The 18,288-nt window shown below is 42.5% G+C and overlaps 1 protein-coding gene across 17 annotated transcripts in view; it reads right to left on the bottom strand.

Annotated features, from left to right (window-relative positions):
- PPCDC (phosphopantothenoylcysteine decarboxylase) overlaps window positions 1-18,288 on the bottom strand; it is a 418,450-nt gene that overhangs the window by 50,777 nt on the left and 349,385 nt on the right. For 14 of the 17 annotated variants that reach the window (XR_016305857.1, XM_089652388.1, XM_089652389.1 and 11 more), the window contains 3 exons: window positions 13,306-13,473; window positions 6,479-6,574; window positions 3,900-4,028 (listed from right to left, as the gene is read on the bottom strand). Coding sequence is in view for 16 of the 17 variants with exons in the window: in XM_089652388.1 (XP_089508514.1) it covers window positions 3,900-4,028; window positions 6,479-6,574; window positions 13,306-13,473 (393 nt within the window). In the remaining variant the exon portion in view is untranslated. Of the gene's footprint in view, window positions 1-3,899; window positions 4,029-6,478; window positions 6,575-13,305; window positions 13,474-15,535; window positions 16,022-18,288 lie in introns of those variants that run through there. The other 3 variants (XM_089652401.1, XM_089652402.1, XM_089652403.1) reach the window with 3 other exon arrangements.

The following is an 18,288-nucleotide window of genomic DNA, read 5'->3' as shown; positions in this document are numbered from 1 at the left end:
AAGCAAAAGGTGGTTCCACAAAATACTGACACAATGGGTGATCCTTTTTTCAACTCAATGATTCTGTCTTTGAATTTTTTTTTCTGACATGTTGGTGTTATGTTGGTGTTGTTCTTTAAATTGGATGTTAGAAGCTGCACTTGGATGTTAGAAGCTGGATAAAACTAAAACTGTGTCTGTCTTCATTTCAGGCTGCAAAGCAACAAAATGTTATTATTTTAAAGGGGGTAATTCTTTTCTACACCCACTGTATTTGGATGGGGCATATCATAACGAACAAATCAAGGTCATACATGAGCTATAGCATACAGAAGGTCAGATAGTCTCCTCCCGGGTGACAGGCCTCTCGGAAATATCCTGTGTTTGGTTTTACTGAACACGAAATATAATCCTGAACAATAATCTACCAGTTTCCAGAATGCAACCTGTACATATTGGAAGATATTAATATTAATATAAAAGTGTGTGTAAGGGAGGGCCATGATACAGTCATAGACACAGTGACATCCCATGGTGACACAGTGACATCCCATGGTGACACAGTGACAACACCCCCTTGATATCAGAGAAAAGGAGACTGCTCCTGAAATTGGCAGCTCTCGTTTAATATCAAACTATGGAACACCTGTCAAGTCGTATGTGAGCCAATGTACCGCCTTGCTTGATTGATTGGACTCTGCTAAAACCAGGATTTGCAAGTATTTTTCACCCCTTTGCCTTGCTGTTGCTTGTTGCCTGCTTGTTACTATGTAACATCTTTATTTTTTATTGTAAATATTTTATTTGCACCATTTTATCCTTTTCATTATTAAACCATATTTTGAAAAGTGTTACCATGGTCTCTAATGCTCTAATGCAAGCTAAAGAATCCCTGTCTCTTAAAGAGCTGCAGTGGACAGGAGGATGCCAAAGGACAGTTTACCGCTGGAGCATGGGGGGGTGCTGTCTGCTGGGGAAGCAGAGGATCAGGAAATTAAACTGCTCTGACCATCCCCTGCTTAGACTAAACAGCTGTCAACACTTACAAAGTGGTGCAGCCCCACTGAAAGAGAGAATTGTACGTTTTCCTTAAGTTCAGCTTTCAGCAATTTCTGGGAAAGCATTGTTATACGTATGACAGTACATTGGGTGAAACAGGTTTTTCAGACCGAGTTAATGATGTTCTAAAAATGTAATAGCTATACAGGGTTAGTTTTTTTCTTCTACAGAAAGTCGATTTAAAACAATTTCAGGAATGCAAGAAACTGAATATTATATCCGCGCTAGAAATAGAACTAAGCTGCCGCTTACATAATTGTGATACCAACTCTGTACATATTAAACCCAAAAAAAAAGCAGCGCTAATCAATATTAAGTTAGTGATTACATCAATAAAGTGCAAAATATTAAATAAACATTCAAATTATAAAGTGCAAATTCAAAAAAATAAAGTGCATAAAACTCCAGTTTCACTTTTTGAATGTTTTTGTTGCACTTTAATCTATTGCATTTTGGAGTTTTATGCACTTTATTATTTGAATGTTTATTTAATTATTTGCACTTCATTGTTGTAATCACTCACTTAACTTCTTGCCGACCAGCCACTGTAGAAATACAGTGGCATGTCGGCACGGCTGGACAAAACCACATTTTAAACCGTGCGTTTGCAAAACAGGTAGGGGCGCGTGTGAGGCGCGTGCCCCCCCTACCCATCCCTCCGATCGCGGCCGCGGGTGTCAGTCGCCGGGTCACGGCTGGTCATTACCTACCGTGTCCCGGCGATTAGCGGCAACCACTGACAGAGACAGTCCCCTATCAGCTCTTGACATGCTGATCCGGAGAAAATAGTTTCTCTCTCTGGATCAGCGTGTTCCCCTGTAATACACCCCCCCCCCGCCCCCTAGTAAAACACTCCCCTCACACAGTTAACCCTTTCAGTAAATAAAAAAGTTAACCCCTTCCTCCCCAGTGCCATTTGTACAGTGTCAGTGGGGTTTTCTTTGCACTGATCACTGTATTGGTGTCACAGAGGATGTCAGTGACCCCAAGTCAGTTCCCCACCAGTGTCAGAATGTCCACCACAGTCCCGCAGTCCTGCCATAAGTCGCTGATTGCTGCCATAAGTAGCTGATCACCGCCATTATTAGTATTAAAAAAAATTAAAAATCCCAGTATCTTTCCTGCCATTTGTAAATGCTATAACTTTCACATAAACCAATTAATTTACACGTTTTGGGTTTTTTTTTAGCAAAGACATGTCACAGAATACATTTTGGCAGAAATTTATGACTAAATTTGATTTTTAAATTTTTTTTACTGGACATGTTTTATAGCAAAAAGTCCAAAATATTGTTTTTTTTCTCAAAATTGTCAGCATTTTTTTTTATAACGCAAAAAATAAAAACGCATAGGCGATCAAATACCACCGAAAGAAAGCTCAATTTGTGGGAAAAAAAGGATGTAAATTTCATTTATGTACCGTATTGCATGACCGTGCAATTGTCCGTTAAACTAGCGCAGCGCTGTATAGCAAAAAAATTGTGTAAATTGTAGTATCTATACCATAGTTTGTAGACGCTATAACTTTCACACAAAGCAATAAATATACACTTATTGGGATTTTTTTACTAAAAACATGTAGCAGAATACATTTTGGCCTAAATTTATAACCAACTTTGAGTTTACTATATATTTTTTATAGCTGAAATTAAAAAAATATTGTTTTTCTTCAAAATGTTTGGTCTTTTTTTGTTTACAGTGTGAAAAATAAAAAGCGCACAGGTGATCAAATACCACCGAAAGAAAGCTCTATTTGTGTGAAAAAAAGGACATATATTTCATTTGGGTGCAGCATTGCATGACCGCGCAATTATCAGTTGAATTAGTGCAGCGCCGAGTAGCAAAAAGAGGCCTGGTCATTAAGGGGGGTAAATCCTCAGGAAGGCAAGTGGTTAATACTGATTGGTGCTGCTTTTTTTCCCGGTTTATTTCAGGAATGCTTAAGTAAAATACCAATATTATACCCCCAAAAGGTTTCTTTTTCTCCGTATATGTCCCCATGTGGTGTGTCAGGACGGTACTGTCATACATGAATATAAGTAGTAGACAAACAGGGCTGCAGTGCAAACAGGCACAATATTAAGTAACCATCAATGACCAATCCAAAGTCTCGCTTTCATTTAAAGTAACAAAATTAGAAAGCCTGTAATCTGACAAGTTATATTGCTTCAGAAGAATTTAAATGAGTACCCAAGGGCCAAATGTAATGGACTTAAAAGGAAGAAATGAACATAGTCCCTAAGGCCTGCTTCCCACTACCCTGCATGGTAAAGCATATTATTTTACCACGCAGGCAGCTCTAACTGTGACAGTCAGCAAGGATAGGAGTGCATCGCACTGCCTCCCCCCCCCTCCTTTTTAACTTTATTAGACGTCTCACATACATAGTGACATTTAAGTCATGTGCTGCAGGGCAGTGTGTTGACATGTGGTACCATCATGAGTGCATGTTGCATTTTTGTGCACTGCATCAAATGTCACAGCTGCATTGTGGTGTGAACTGGACACATAGAAAACAACTGCTTTTTTATGTACCTTAGAGGTGACCTGTGTTTTTCTAGTGTGAAACAAAAACAAAAGGTCACCGCACATAGTGTGACTGACATCTTAATCAGGCTATTGTAACTGAAATGTAATTTTTAAACCATAAATGATTTTGGCCCAACCCCTACTATTGTCCAGTTAGATCTACCTTGGCACTTGGTAGACTCCATGTTTTACATTGCATTCTCTATTTGTGAATACCACTTGTTGCCTTGAATTACGTCAGTGGTAAATTTTCTTACATCCAAAAAGGCAGGGTCAAGTATGGGACACCAATGCACCTGTCACTATTCCAATTTAAGAAACAGATGTCCTACCAATAGGTTGTCACAGATCCCACTGTAAATCTTCCCCAAAGTATTGGCATCAAGGGGAGCAAGGAGGAAGACATCTGCCCATCGACGCAACTCAATGTGAAGAACAGGGTCAGAGCGCTGCTTCCACATCTGTGTGTATAGAATAAAAACAGGTACAAAGGTCAATGTTTACCACTGAAAAAAAACAAACAAAAAAACCCCACAAAAAACAGTAAATATTATTATTATTATACAGTATTTATAAAGCGCCAAAAGTTTGCTCAGCGCTGTACATTACAATGGGGGACAGTAAATATGAACTCTATTTTGCAGAAAAACTAAAAGCGCATATAAATCATAAACTAAAGATGTAATTCACAATAGGTTATGACTCCTTACAGTCATGGCCAGAAATATTGGCACCCCTGCATTTTTGTCAAATATTGCACCACTTTGCCCAGAAAATTGTCGCAATTATAAAATGTTTAGGCATTCTCTTGTTTATTTCTTTTATTTGTATTGGTATGAAACATAAAAGTGCAGAAAAAAAAAAGCCAAATCTGGAACATTTCATGCAAAACTCCAAAAATGCAGGGGTGCCAAGATTTTTGGCCACGACTGCATATGAGATGGTTGCTTTAGTTTTCATTTTCTTCTTTATTTTCAACTGACCATCCTGCAAGTAACACACTTCATGTCTTGGGGAATTTGCACTCACTCCACTTTATCTAAGAAGGCACCCATGCTCGTTCCCCTAGGTTGGACTTCATACATGTCTTCCTCTTTTCATCTTCGTTACCACAGGGGAGGAGAGATCAGTAGTTTAGAGAAGGAAAATTGGGTAGTTTGTGCTTTCAGTTTACTTCACAGGAAGTAACAAGGTCACACAAATGATCAACAGGCATTTTATTTCCTTGCTGACAAAGTTCTAAACCTCAAAATTAAAAAAAGAAAAAAAAATATGCAACCACCATATCTATAGACTGGAAAGACACAATATATAAAACACTTGTTCATGGGTGTGGTTAGCCTTTAGCTTGATTTTCAGGAAAAAAAGAAAAAAAAAAAAAGCCCACCATTAGTGACATGTCTTAGGGCACATTTACATCAATGCGGTGCATTAACCACCTCCCGCCTGCCATATAGTACAATGACGGGCGCAAGGTGGTTCTCTCATTCTGGGAGGACGCCATACGACGTCCTCCCATTCTCACTGCGCATGCGCATCTCCGGGACACAGCGGATCACCGATCAACGGAAAGAGCCGAAGATGTCAGCTCGGTCATGTGATCAGCTGTGTCCAATCACAGCTGATGACATGTAAATAGGAAAATTATGGTTATCGGCATTTCTCTCCTCACGAGCTGTCACACTGACAGCTCAAGAGGAGAGGAGAGGAGAGCAGAGCCGGTAATCGGCATTCCACAGAGGGGACATGTACACTGATCATCAGGGCACTGATGATCAGTGTGCCCTGATGATCTGTGTAGCCCCAGCAGTGCCACCTGTCAGTGTCCATCAGTGCCAGCTGTCAGTGCTCATCAATGCCACCTGCCAGTGCCCATCAGTGCCACATCAATGCCACATATCAGTGCCTACCAGTGCACATCAATGCCACATATCAGTGCCCATCTGAGCTGCCTTTCAGTGTCACCCATCAGTGCCACCTATCAATACTAGTCAGTGCCACCTATCAGTGCTGCCAGTCAGTGCTGCTTATCAGTGTCACCTATCAGTTTGCATCAATGCTGCCTATCAGTGCTGCCTTCACAGCTAGACACACTTGTATAAAATGGATGGCATGAAAGGAAGCCATCCATTGTTTACAACTGTCATGTGACCTGCTGTGATTACACAGATCTGTCATCGGCCGTGTCCGAGGTGCACGGCCAGTGACCGATCTCGCCACAGCGCGACCCTGCGAGCATGCACAATGCGCATTCCGGGAAGGACGCCATATGGCGTCCTACCAGAGGGACGCGCCCGCCGTTTGGCTATAGGCTGGGCGGCAACTGGTTAAATGTGACAAATTCATGTACAGGTCTGAAACATGTACATGAATTTGTTGCAAAGCCTGCTTTGTGCACAGGGCTCAGGACCCTGTACCGTTGAGCTTTACTGGTTGCTAGGGCGCTGGTTGGCCATGGGGCAGCTGTTAACCAATGACATTGTGAAGCTGAGCCTGATTGTTTGCTAGGATGCCAGTGGCCTCGGGACATCCCAGTAACTAATGATGTTGTGAGGCTGCTAGGATTCCTGTGACCAGCGTCCTAGCAATCAACAACATGGGGGGGCAAACTCCTCAACACAAATGACTCCAAAATTACATTGGTCATTCCTAAATGGAAGTATTTCTTGGATTGGATTCAGCCCATTCCAACATAATGTAAAAGTGTCACTATTGAAAACCACCTGAATTTGTCACACGTGTTAATAATAGCATTAGAACTGCCACACGGCTTTCTTGAATTTGGTGCAGGACATTCTTAGACAACATTATTGCCAGTAGAATATTGCATATTTTATAGCTATTGAATCGCCCCCTCTAGCTACAGGCTTTAAGGCAATCACAGTAACAAAAATAAATCTCCACATCTCACCTTCCACTCATCATCGTCACTGTAAATGGGTACACTTATTTCCTTTACATTATAAAAGTGTTTTGCTTTTTCCGTAGTCACAATCTGCACTTGAACCTAAAAAGAAGATATTCAGTTATATATGATGTAGGACAGAGAAAACAGCGGCACAGAGATGATGACAATCCGTGTTTAAACAAACTATAAAGTGGTACTTCGTGCAGACCATTGTGGAATATAATGCTACCATATAGCAGAATGTATTTCACATACTAAAGGCTATTAAAACAAATAGTTATCGGGATTCTTAGTATTAATGGGTAAGGCAAAAAACACTTGAACCTCATCCTATAGCTAGCTTCACCAAAACGGTTTCTACAATCAAAGTGTTACTAAACCCACAACAGTAAATCAGTCTGTATATGCAGTAAAGCATCCGAACCGGATATCGTATGTACTCTCCAGCGCCTCAGCATATGCAGATGTATGCTGAATGGAAAGTAAGAGCCTTGCTGTTGAGGCATCAACAGCAAGGCTCTTACTTTCCATTCAGCATACATCTGCATCAGAGGTTGGTCATCAGCTCTGAGGAAAGGGATTCGTCCCCAAAACGCATCAGCCATTTGACTGCACTGACAGTGAGAACACCTTGCCCGCCGTTGTGGCCATTGTCATTTTTCTATGCTTTTTAGATACATACTTCGTCTGTGAGTATGTTTTTATTATTCTTTCACTCCTACAATAAACCTTGGATAATGCACTAGGTGTGCGCCACCTGTTTTCTCTCTATGCAGTAAAGCATGCTTGATATACTCACTGTGGAATCTAAGGGGTTAATCTTCTGCATTGTGTAAAAAGACTGTTTGATCCTGACTTCTCTGATCCTCCTCTTGTTCAAATGTCCAAGCTGATCAGACTGAACCTTTAGCCCTTCTGCATATGCTCAGTTTAGTGTGTATTGCTAGAGAAGTTTTTTTTCTTGGGAGGGTGCATGTGATCAGCACAAGGCTAATCAGCACTGTCCAGACAGGAGGTCAAGGTTTTGCACCTTCCTAGAGCAGAACGAAAACTCCTCCTACAAACTTTAACCAGTGATCAGTTGAAGTCGCAAGACTGCTCCAAATGCTGAGGAAAAGTATTTATTAGTTTATATTTACTAAAATAATGTCATTTCCATGTTCTGTGTACTGTGGGAGACCAGATATAGTGAATGCAGGGTCCTGGGTTTAGTAACACTTTAAGGCAGACCTGTGGGTGGTTCAGGCATGTTAAGATGGCTCCTTTTCGGAGTTGCAGACATCTCAAGGTGCCTGTCCACAGTTTCAGCTTCTTTGAAAAGTCAATTTACATTTGCGCAGATGTAATAAGAGAAGTGTGCCCACAGTTCACATGGTCACCGTTGAACTCATCTTCTTACCCCTAAAGCAGAAGTTTAGTTAATTTTATTTTTTTTTTTTTGCTATGCAACACCAGGGTCATGCCTTACCTCTAAATGTGTCCCATATTCTCAATGGCTGCTTCAAAGTGTAGACATTTTTCCTCCAGACACTCCAGATGTTCCCCAGAGCGGTTATCTTCTGGCACTGTGAGTATAAGATTAGCGACTGCAAATGGAAGGCCATGATGCCACTTGCCCACCCCTTCATCCTCTCTCGTCCATTCACAAAATGTATACTATGTTGTCCTCCATTCACAGAATGTTTTGCATGCTAGGACAGAAAAGGATACATTTTGTGAATGGGCGAGAAAAGGTGAAGTGGCGGTGGGCAACACCAAAGTGTCACACTAGCAGCCCCTAATCTCCACCCCTGCAATGCCCTAACATCACTGCTCCAGGTATCCATAGTCATTGCAGGGAAGATTTATACACTAAGCAGCAGCCAGCCAATGAGTACCTAGGACACACTTTATTAGGCCCAGTTCACATCTATGCTTTTGTATTGAACTCTATATAATGTGTGCATTGCTTAAAGCTCATCACAGTTATAGCACACAGGGTTTTTACAACACTCCACACATAAAATGCATAGAATGCATAAACTGGGCCTTAGAAGTAAATTATGTCTCTAGGCCTGCATAGCCAAAACATTTTACTAAATTCAGCTTTAATAATGACAGTATTAATTACTGTATACTAAAACCACCAACACAAAGTAACCTTAGTTTGAGGTTAGTCACATATGCTACTAAAACAAAATCTTTGCTCAAAGAGTCCAATGAAAGGTTTACCTTGATTTTGTAAAGCGCTGCACAAACTGTTGGCGCTATATAAATCCTGTATTATAATAATAATAATAGCAACAAACTGATCAGTAGGGTACCACTATCAGTACCTTTGTAGAGTCAGATGATCACAAGTGCGAATACCACAGGTACCACCCACCTACATTGCTGCAGTTTTGCATTAGCTGTACTGGTTAACACTTCACAATTGGAACCAGAACCTCGTAAAGCTCAAATTTAATTTCATCCCAGAGGGGTGATATATAAAAAAGCCTGTGTCCACTTAGGATAATGTCCCCTGACAACTTAAAGAGAATGCATAGTGGTTAAGACATATTCTTACTTTTTTTTAATCCTAACCATAATTACTAAAAAACTTTTTTATTGCCTGGTCATTTGTGAGCTATGAATACTGCATATGAGTATATTTTATGCTCCTGTCCAGCCAGCAGATGGAGCTCTCAGCTCCTTGTCATGTTTACTGGCTGTTTTCAGATACTCATATCATGCTTGTCATTAACCACTTGTCCTCCAGAGGATTTACCCCCCTATCCTGAACAGGCCATTTTTTGCGATACAGCACTGTGTGACTTTAACTGACAATTGCGCGGTCATGCAACCCAAATGAAATTTACGTCTTTTTTCCCACAAATAGAGCTTTCTTTTGGTGGTATTTGATCACCTCTTCAATTTAAATTTATTTAGCTACAAACAAAAAAGACCGACAATTTTGAAAAAAAAAAAACTATATTTTTTACTTTTAGCTATTAAACATGTCCACCAAAAAATTAAAAACAAAAAATTAAATTTCGTCAAATTCAGGCCAAAATGAATTCTGCTACGTCTTTGCTAAAAAAAAAATCCCAATACGTGTAAATTAATTGGTTTATGGGAAAGATATAGCATTTACAAATGGTGGTATATATATGGGGATTTTTTTTTTTTTTTTAACTCGTAATGGTGGAGATCAGCGACTTATAGCAGGACTGCGGCGGGCATATTGACACTGAGGGGGAACTGTCACTGAATCCCCAGTGACACTAATACAGTGATTAGTGCTAATAAAAAGCACTGACTTTGTACTGACACTGGGCAGGAAGGGGTTAACATCTGGGGCGATTAAAGGGTTAACTGTGTGTTGTGCTTTATATTGTAAGCAGGAGCTGACAGGGGAGAGATTTGTATTGTTTACATACAGGCTTGATACTCACGCTGGGTGCCGGGAGTAAATCACCAGCCAGAACCCGGTGATCGACAGCCAAGGCTGCCAATAGCAGCATGCCCCCTACCGGAAATGCAAAATCACGAATATATATATATATATATATATATATATATATATATATATATATATACACACACACACACGTGATTTTGAGCAGCCGGGTCACCCTGTAGCAGAATTTCTGCTATAAGGCAGCGCCGGGCCACCCTATAGCAGAATAAATCACATATTCATATTGTTTTGCTGTAAATTAATGTACACTTTACTAGATTTAGGCTGGTAGTACATTACACAATTTTCTTGAAAATTTTGCTTTAGATTTACCAATAAATATATAATATGAGGTCAAACCTAAACACTTCCAATTGTATCCAATTAGGCAGGTCTTTGCACTACATAGTTGAAGGTAAATATAAAGGAAATTGGGCAGAAATTGTAAGAAAATTGTATAGTGTATGGCCAGCCTAAGTTTCTCCAATAAATAACTGTTTAAAAGTTGGTCAGCGTTAAAGCCAGACTCTGGGCTGCTTTTAAATGTACCCATGCTGCTTGATTCCCTCCCCCACATTTCATGGGCTAAATACAAATTATTACTTTATTCCTCACTCCCACAAGATTCCTCCTCTTTGTTGGACTGATCCTCTGAAGTGCTTTACCTGGCTACCCGGCCGGTCGCAGCTTTCTGATGTCATAACACACTAAGCAGACCTAACAGTCCTGCATTGTATAGGAGGGGGGCGAGGGTCTGCTCACAATCCAGGATGTCTGGCAGTGGAGGAAAGCACCGGCTGTCAGGGGAATGAGCAATAAGGTAAGTATTTATGCTTCATTTTGTATCCCCCTTCCCCTCCCCCCAGCCAAATGAGCATTTAACCCATGCAGTGCAGGGGTAGCCCACACTAACCAAAGAGGGGCTTTAAAAATAGCTTAAACTGATACTTAAAGATATTTAAATCACGTACATTGTAAGAAAAAGATAAGACAACATCAATATATATATATATATATATATATATATATATATATATATAGTTTGAACGCATCTGTTACTTGTGGTGCCGGATGCTTTAACGAAGGGTGCCCTAATGGATGATAGGACGCTGCATAAACACACATGCATTACCCCAACACATAGTCTGAAGGGGTCCTAACAGATGCACTTTAAAAGTAGATATTGGGCAGCACAGTGGCTAAATGGTTAGCACTTCCACCTGGCAGTACTAGGGTAATTGGTTTGAATCCCAACCATGTCACCACCTGCCTGGGGTTTGCATGTTCTCCCTGTGCCTGCATGGGTTTCCTCCGGGTACTCCAGTTTCCTCCCACACTCCAAAGACATGCTGGTAGGTTAACTGGATCCTGTCTAAATTGGCCCTAATATGTGTATGTATGTGACTTAGGAACTTTAGATTGTATGCCCCTTGAGGTTTAGGGACTGATGGGAATGTACAATATATATGTAAAGCGATGAGTAAATTGATGGCCCTATATAAGTACCTGTAATAAATAAATACTAATAGTCAAAAAAGTGTCTAGTGACTACCATTGGCAATACACTGGTGAGTACATTGTCCCACAAAGATTATGCAAACACACACTAGGGAATATATTACCCCACAAGTCTATTGTGCACACACACTCGGCAGTATATTACCCCACAAGTCTATTGTGCACACACACTCGGCAGTATATTACCCCACAAGTCTATTGTGCACACACACTCGGCAGTATATTACCCCACAAGTCTATTGTGCACACACACTCGGCAGTATATTACCCCACAAGTCTATTGTGCACACACACTCGGCAGTATATTACCCCACAAGTCTATTGTGCACACACACTCGGCAGTATATTACCCCACAAGTCTATTGTGCACACACACTCGGCAGTATATTACCCCACAAGTCTATTGTGCACACACTTGGCAGTATATTATCCCACAAGTCTATTGTGCACACACACTCGGCAGTATATTACCCCACAAGTCTATTGTGCACACACACTCGGCAGTATATTACCCCACAAGTCTACTGTGCACACACACTCGGCAGTATATTACCCCACAAGTCTATTGTGCACACACACTCGGCAGTATATTACCCTACAGGTCTATTGTGCACACACACTCGGCAGTATATTACCCCACAAGTCTATTGTGCACACACACTCGGCAGTATATTACCCCACAAGTCTATTGTGCACACACACAAGTACTGAACAATATAACTGGCACACATTTTACCAAGCAGATCAGGTGTTTTTGAAGTATATCTGAAGCCAAACATTTTACTTTCATTGTGGATAAAATAGGGAATAGTTAATTGTTTTGATTTTTTTTTTGTGCTACGTGTCCCAACAGGGAGATTTCCCTTCACTTGGGGTACAGTATTACCATTGGTTGCCGCCACATTCCCTGCACCTACCTCTTTGAAGCAATATATAAATTATCAATTCCCTCTTCAAGAAATGAGGTCCTGAAGAAACAACCTTTGTGAAACGCGTTGACCTTGGGGACTACATATTCAGGAGTGATTTGCATGTTGATATTGTATATGCTTCAACTATAGTAATTTGCATCAAAAGGAGATGGAACATTTCCCCAGCATGGGTTTTAACATGTATGCTCTTTAACCCAATAAATGGATGTAAAGTTGTTTTAAAATGTCTGTATGTCCTTCTTGGTACCAGTAAAGTCAACCTTCTTTTCCCCTTTTTCTAGAGATTACAAATTGATTGTCAGGAACACAATAGCTGAGAATCATAGTGATTTTATCACATAAGCAACAGATCTCAGATAGACAAGCTAGCTAAAAATAGTGATGTTTAGGCTCCATGCACACTGGCTTAAGAAAAAAAAAAACGCTGCTTCTAGTTTTGTGTTTTGCCTATAGAAGCAGCTCAGTGTTATCCTATGTGTCCATGCACATTAGGATGATTAGAGGAATATTTTAAGCTCAACGTAGGTAAAAAAAACCCTTCTGTTTTGCATTTTTGATTGGAGCTCTCTGGCAGAAAAAATGCTAAACTCTCCTAAAATGCTAAAGCTCTATATCAGCATTTTTTTCTGCCAAGGGAACTGACATTTTTCTTTAAGCCCAGTGTGCACGGCGCCTTACAGTGTTTTGTTCAATCAAACATGGAATCCAGTGCAGTTACAAACAATAGTACTCTCAAGTCATCAAGTCAGTTTTTCCACTTTGATTTCAGGCTCAGTATTGCCAAGAATCCCATTTAATTTTTTTTAACTGAGGGATCCAATCCCATAACTCATCACTTGGTCTCCATACCCCCTGAACAGAATCCTTGAAATAGATAAAATATTCCTCTAGGTAGTAATCTGTCAATCTGCACTTTGCATGGAAGATGTTCAGTACTGACACTGCTTGTGTACACTCACTCCGGGTATCTGCAGAAGACCAGATATGAGAAGTGGAAGCTTTAGCGCTGCCACACTACCTGTCACTCCCACAAGCACATGGGCTTCATGAGATGTGGGTGTAGTCATGGCACCGGGAGATTCCATGGCAGGATCAACGTCCTCAGGAAAGGCATCCTTGGTCAAATCCTGCAGAAAAATAAATAGGCAGATATTCAAAGATTGAAGTAATATTTGATCACCTGATGTTTTAATTTTTTATAGCCAAACTCCAACCAAACAGATAAACATGCAGGTGAAATTTATGTAAACAGTTTTACTTGCTGGGAAGAAAAAACCTTTTGGGAAATTACATTCATTCCAAAATTGAATGTCAAAAGCAAATTAAACTTTGAAGTATTTTTGAATCACATTCACAAAGTCATCAAATGTACTATTTTTTGTACAAATGTTTTTTTATCAGGACACTTGTTAGTGGTCTGTTGGGTTGTTTATTTGAACATCATTAGTTCATTACAGCAGGTCGGCTCCTCCCATTTGTAGACATCTGTCTGTATGTGAGTAGATCATCCTCAACGACATGCAGATCAAACTCCATTAACAAATACTGCTAGCAAGCCTCCAACATCTACATCACAACAAAATATATTCTGATTGGTTGTCATCTGCAAGCCACTAGGAGTTCTGATCAGTTCCACATGTCTGCTTTTTAGCTGCACGATCCCTATGGACTTAAATGGTCTTGTATCCACTTACATCTGCCTACCTTCGAGTCCATCCAGGTCCGGGAAAAAAAACTCAGGATGACAGCCAAAAAGTAATAATTTATTGAAAAGAAATGTACAATGCTATAAAAAGCAGCCGAAGCATTTTGGACGTTAGTCCTTAGCCAAGACTAATGATTAACAATCGAAACACGTAGCTTGTTTTTACAGCGTTTTACATGTCTTTTCAATAAAGTCTTATCCATTAATATCCAGCTGCACATAAACCTTTCATGGGTCCACCTGTGTCTGCTGTTTACAAACTAAATGGCCACAGATGTAAAAAACAAAAAAAAAACACTGACATCCATCCATTTGGCTCCAATTCAGTAGGGGAGCTGCTCATGGATCCCCTTCTGATCAGAGGGCCCTTAGTCACCGGTCACACCGCTACCATTTAAAATCGTGAGATTTCAGGTGCGATTTCTGAAGACTCTATTACTACTTCTTAAGATTTTCAACGAATTCTTGCTATTTGCGGTGCGATTTCCATTGTATTCTATGTATGTGAAATCGCAACAAAACTGCAGAGAAAGTAATGCAAGAACTACTTTTAGTCCTCATGCACACTTGACGTTTTTACTGTGGCTGTTTTTGGCTTTTGACATTTTTTTCTACATCTAGTTACCCCCCCAGCATGTTGTCCTATGTGTCCATGCACATATACACTGTAATCAATGTTTTTTGGCTGGAAAAAAACCCAGAACTAGTGGGGTTTCTAGAGGAGGTTTTTAGCTGTAAAAACGCTCTAATGCTGAAAAACACGGCAAAATGCAGTAAAATGCAGCAAACTGTCGTTTTTGGACTTTTTTTGACACCCTCCCAAATTTTTTTGGGGGTAAAAAAAAAAAAACACTACAAATGCAGCTGTGGAAAAACACCACTAAACGGTAATACAAAAACAAACTGAAAAACTCACGTTTTTAACACGACTTTACACAGCTAACGTTACCAGCGTTATCAATACGTCCCGTGTGCATGAGGGCTGAAAATCGCTCTGCAGCAAATCGCACATCTTAAGACACGGACATTCACTAGTTGGGATTTCAGCTCACAAGTCGCACCGGTATGACCGGGCACTTAGACAGAAGGGATGAGTCCAGACACCAGTCCACACCTACCTGAGCTACCCCTGCTGGAAAGTTGCAAAGTGAACAGCCAATCACAGGCAATGTAGGCATGCCCCGCCCCACACTGACTTGTATCCAAGGAATGTGGGGGTCTCTGATGCCTATGATTGGCTGTCTGCTTTGGCAGCTTCCTAGTGGGATAGCTCAAGCAGGTGAGGACTTGTGTGTTAGAGACAGTTGCTATGGGAACAAGTGTCCCCACCGGAAGATTTTCCCTCACTTCCTGTTCTGGACACAATCAGCAAGAACAACCTGACAGGTGGTCTAACCCCACATCACTCTAAATCTAAATGTAACCACTTGCTGTCCGCCCTATAGCAGTTTTCCTACAAAGTGTTGTCTTTAGTTCCCCTTTACCATTTCTCTGCCTCACTGAAGACAAGTGTAATGATACGATCAGTGTTCTTCCTCTTCTACAGCCCAATCAGGAGGAAAGAAATAAGATCACATCCATCGATCATCACATTACCATCATCAGCCGCCCTCCTCTCTATGGCTCCATTCTGACCTGTACATAGAAACACAGCCGGCATGGACACTAGCCCGAGACTACAACTCCCAGAAGTCTGTATGCACTCACCGTGCAGCCAATGGACTGGCAGAGACTCGTATCCCAGCATCCTTCTCTCCCTGTAGTGCGCTCTAAATGTCCCAGCATGGATTTATTCCGCAAAGGATGCTGGGATTTGTAGTGCCGGGCAATACATAAGAGGGGAGGCTGTGCCTCTAGTAGATGTGTTCCGCTCAGCTTTGTGTACACGGACTGTAATCCGCACCTCCCACACACACAGTCCTCCCATAGAGAACAATATGAACATCCTGGAGAGGATTGCACTGTGCTACAGTACACCAAGACTACCCACAATCCTCTGCACTGTTTACATACCTACTCCCCGCCCACTAAGCAATCGCCGATCTCTTCCTGCTCATGAATACATGTCCCCGCCCACCTCTTAAAGCAAAGCAGTGTCAGTGACATGGGGGAGCAGTGACTTGGAGGTTGCAGGTGACATGGGAGGATGTCAGCAACATGGGGGGGGGGTTGGAGCAGTGGTATGGAGGTTGTAGTGACATGGAGGGGAGCAGTCTAAGTGCCATGGTGGGGGGCAGTGACATGGAGAGGACAGTGTCATGGGTGGGGGCAGTGTCAGTGACATTGGGGCAAACAGTGTAAGTGACATGGGGTGGGGGCAGTGACAGTAACAGGGGGGCAGTGGCAATGACATGGAGAGGACAGTGGCAGTGACATGGGGGAGAGTAATGTCAGGCACATGGAGAGGACAGTGTCGGTGACATAGGGGGGCAGTGGCAGTGACATGGAGAGGACAGTGTCGGTGACATGGGTGGGGGGCAGTGTCAGTGACATGGGGGTGGGACAGTGACATGGGTTGGGGCAGTGGCAGTAACGGGGGGGGGGGCAGTGGCAGTGACATGGAGAGGACAGTGTCAGTGACATGGGGGAGGGGATCAGTGACATGGGGGGGGGAGCAGTGTCAGTGGCATGGGGAGAACAGTGACATGGGGGAGCAGTGTCAGTGACATGGGTGGGTAGTGTCAGAGATTTGGGGGGGGGGGGGGGACAATGTAAGTGACATGGGGGGCAGTGTTAGTGAATAGAGGGGGGTAGTCAGTGAAATGGAGCGGAACAGTGATAGTGACAGCCGGGAAAACTGTTCTCCCTGATGTCACTATCACTGTCCTCCCCCATATCACTGACACTGCCCCCACATGTCGCTGACACTGTGCTCTCCCCCCACCATGTCACTGACACTGTGCTCTCCCCCCAATGCCACTGCCACCCCCCGTTACTCACACTGTCCTCAACATGCCACTGCCCCCTCCCCCCATGTCACTACACTGACACTGCAACCTCCATATCACTGACACTGCCCACCCCCCATGTCACTGACCTCCCCATGGATGTCAGATTGGTAGCAGTAGCTGTATTCCTGATGACATGAATGAGACTGCCTGCATACAGAAGAATGAAACACCTGTGCCTCCCATGCGGTCAAAACATGGTCCTCACACGGGGGGGGGGGGGTAGGGGGGGCGGGGTACACTATAAAGTATAGTCCGCCTGTACCAAAACACTGCCTGTGCAGATAAGGGGTGTCTGTAGATAAAAACAAACTGCAGCTCTGACTAAAACTGAATAAGGCCCTTGTTATAGGTGTAGGCGATTTACATACCTCATGAAGCCTGACTGGAAACCTCCCAGGACATTGCTATCAGCAAATACATCATCCAGCACCACTTTACGCATCATCACAAACCACTTGACTTCCTCAGGGACTAGTTCTACACGTGTTGTCACAAACCACGTGACTTCCAAAGAGGCTAGCCACGTCCAGGAGCGGACTGACAACTCATGGGGCCCCTGGGCAATAGGGGATTATGGGGCCCGTGTCCTTGCCCAAACTCAAAAAAGCCTATGAAAAAGGTACCAGGGGCATCTCATGGGGCCCCCTACTGACCCAGGGCCCTCGGGCAGTACCCGAGTTTCCAAATGGTCAGTCCGCCCCTGGCCACGTCCTAAGCATGTCATCACAAACTATGTGACTTCCTCAGGGGCTAGCCCTGAGCGTATCATCACAAACCACGTGACTTCTCAGGGGCTAGTCCTACGTGTGCTATCAGAAACCACTTGATTTCCTCAGCGGCTAGTCCTACACGTGTTGTCACAAACCACATGGCTTCCACAGGGGCTAGCTACGCCCTAAGCATGTCATCACAAACCACGTGACTTCCTCAGGGGGTAGCCCTAATGTCAGGCCTTCTGTCATCACCTGGGTCACCTGCTGGTGGCACTGTCGTTCCCAGAATTAAAGGAGCACAGCTCCGATGGTCTCTAGCAGGTGTCTCCCAGCAGCTGGGCTTTCCCAAGTAATTAGGCTGCATCTGACATGAGCTGCTGGGAGATATATAAGCCTTATAAGCTCACCCATAGCTGAGGATCAGTGCTTCAGTATTCCTCCTGTAAGCCATGTCCCTGCCTGAGCCTGATCCTTGTACCTGCTCCCCTTGTCTCCTGTCCCTGTCCATGTGTGTTTCCTCCATTTTGTATATGCTGTAGTTAGGTTTTATTTGGGGTTTTCACGGTCATGTTT

Source organism: Staurois parvus, unplaced genomic scaffold, assembly GCF_062004578.1.
Source record: "Staurois parvus isolate SC_StPar_1 unplaced genomic scaffold, SC_StPar_1.0 ptg000682l, whole genome shotgun sequence".
Taxonomy (NCBI): Eukaryota; Metazoa; Chordata; class Amphibia; order Anura; family Ranidae; genus Staurois; species Staurois parvus.
This window is presented reverse-complemented; position numbering and strand designations above follow the sequence as displayed.